A 2,027-nucleotide genomic window follows, 5' to 3' on the forward strand; every position below is an offset into this window, starting at 1 on the left:
TTTTACTTATATTTAACTTAATCTTTTACACTTGTGGCAAGTTCAAGACTGTTTAAAAAATGATTTGAATTGCACCTGTGCGTTCACACAATTTGACAATCAATGTACATATTTTGTTATCTATAGAATATCTGTTCTCTGTGGTAGAACTTAGATCTTAGGTGTTTATGTCGAAATAAAAGCAATATGTCTAATCAAATTGTATTTATTTCAACTTCAACCCTTGACCCATCTCAAGAAGACACACCTTATACATTATAAAATTTCGACTTAAAAAAGCGATTTCAAGAAAAAGATCGTTTATCAATCGGAAGATTGCTTATCAGCAAATCGTGTATTTGTATTTTGATAAATATTAAGAATCTTCCACCCCCGAGTAAACCCCGTTCTATTAGACGTAACGCCATCTGCCTCGAGGGAAATCCAATCCTCGATAGAACCAGTTTGTATCCGACCAGCGAGCAAGATGGCTACACGTCCCGTGTCGAGTCCGGGGCGCGCCGTAGATTAGAAAGTCCGACGCAGTCCGATCGATTTGATAAAACGCGATCAAACAGCCGGTTGACATGTCGTCGAGCGGCAAATGGGATTTGTCCCGTGAGGACATTAGAAGTGCTGCGAACGACGAAAAGGTACACAGTCCCTGACGTGTTGGCATCGATAATCGCACGAGGTGGGAGTGACGCGGCGGCAAATTTAATTTCTCTCTCGTTTCAGGAGCTGTTGCTCGAGCATGACAGCGATCAGGATGAAAATATGCTCTTTAAGTGAGTTCAATTAATTAAATACTATCTTTGTGGTCGGTTGAATCGTTTAGATAAAATTTTCATGAGTATTTCTCGTGTTTCAGTCGACCGAGCACGTCAGCGGGGGAGACGCAAGGTGATGGGAAGATGAGCAAGTAAGAACATCTTCTGTTTGCATAACTAGAATTCATTTTGTTTTTGTACTACACTTTTATACAATCTCATGAATCGGAAAATTGTTCTAAAAAACATAAACGAACACTCGTTTAGAAATGTTTAATGAATGTAGCGCTAAAACTTATATTTCGTTTTTATTCAGCGTCAGATTGCAAATTCAAGAAGTGACCGAGGTGATGCGGGAGAACGTGCAGAAGGTGATGGAGCGTGGTGAAAGACTGGAGGATCTTCAGGAAGCCAGTGATCGTTTGAACGTGACTGGGAACGAGTTCAGGGCGACGGCGAAGAAAGCTCAGCAGAAAGCCTGGTTACAAAATTTCAAGACCAGGATCATACTCGTCGCGATCACTGTCACGGTCGTCGTTTGCATCATTGGTATGCAAATCGTCATTAGGAAGTGCATGAATACCGCATGCTGTCTTCTTTTAATGCACCTCTTCGTGCGACACGGGAGCGTTCAATCATTCGTCCGTTGCCAAGAATAATTTCAATGAATCTATCTAGTGGTCAATGTATTCAATTCTAAGTTTAGCACTTCGGACTACTATTCATATGCGTTCATCGCACGCAGCACCATATTCTTTTATCTTTTCCTCTTAAGAAGAAAAACAACGAGAAATCGTAGTCAGACGCGTATCGTTTTCAGTTCTGGACATCATGGTGCTTTACCTGGTTCTCAGATAACGAACACGGTGTAGCGAGCTTCGATCGTTCGATCCCAGGTATTCGTTTTCGACTTCCTCTAATCTCGCGCGCACGTCTTCACCCCTTTCGCTCTTTTTTTTAACGTTCTAATGATCACGTACAGGTTCTTATCATAATCGTTGCGAAATTTATAAACATCGTTCCCACAATTCTTCGCATTATTACACTTCCTAGCTAATTCACTGCTGCACGCGTGTACTTTCGCTTGATTATTATCATTCACGGACGAGAACGCGTACACACGGTATCATTGGATTTTATTTTTTCAGTATCCATCGTCGTGAAATATTCGTGACCGAGGCCGCACGCAGACTGAAACACAGCTCGCGCATTTCCTCAGTGAATTCGTATTGTATATTTGTACCTGTCTTTCATGGATTATTACATAGAGATATATAT

General features: G+C 41.2%; 1 protein-coding gene across 2 annotated transcripts; it reads left to right on the plus strand.

Moving 5' to 3' along the window:
- The first annotated feature begins 453 nt into the window (after positions 1–453).
- On the plus strand, positions 454–2,027 carry LOC108623382 (vesicle-associated membrane protein 4-like). Of its 2 annotated transcripts, XM_018021839.2 has the most exons (6): positions 454–632; positions 718–767; positions 851–901; positions 1,066–1,298; positions 1,570–1,645; positions 1,898–2,027. In XM_018021839.2, the coding sequence occupies exons 1-5, from the start codon at positions 567–569 to the stop codon at positions 1,605–1,607; spliced, it is 438 nt and encodes a 145-aa protein (XP_017877328.1). In that variant the 5' UTR covers positions 454–566; the 3' UTR covers positions 1,608–1,645; positions 1,898–2,027. The 2 variants fall into 2 exon arrangements, with proteins under 2 accessions (XP_017877328.1, XP_017877329.1); XM_018021840.2 differs by lacking the exon at positions 1,570–1,645.

Source organism: Ceratina calcarata, unplaced genomic scaffold, assembly GCF_001652005.2.
Source record: "Ceratina calcarata isolate Rehan_Ccalc_2016 unplaced genomic scaffold, ASM165200v1 scaffold2626, whole genome shotgun sequence".
NCBI lineage: Eukaryota > Metazoa > Arthropoda > Insecta > Hymenoptera > Apidae > Ceratina > Ceratina calcarata.

Coding starts and splice junctions, on each gene's coding strand:
- LOC108623382 (XM_018021839.2), top strand. CDS start 567: ATGTCGTCGAGCGGCAAATGGGATTTGTCCCGTGAGGACATTAGAAGT. Junction 633..717: donor GTGCTGCGAACGACGAAAAG/GTACACAGTCCC, acceptor CTCTCGTTTCAG/GAGCTGTTGCTCGAGCATGA. Junction 902..1,065: donor GGTGATGGGAAGATGAGCAA/GTAAGAACATCT, acceptor GTTTTTATTCAG/CGTCAGATTGCAAATTCAAG.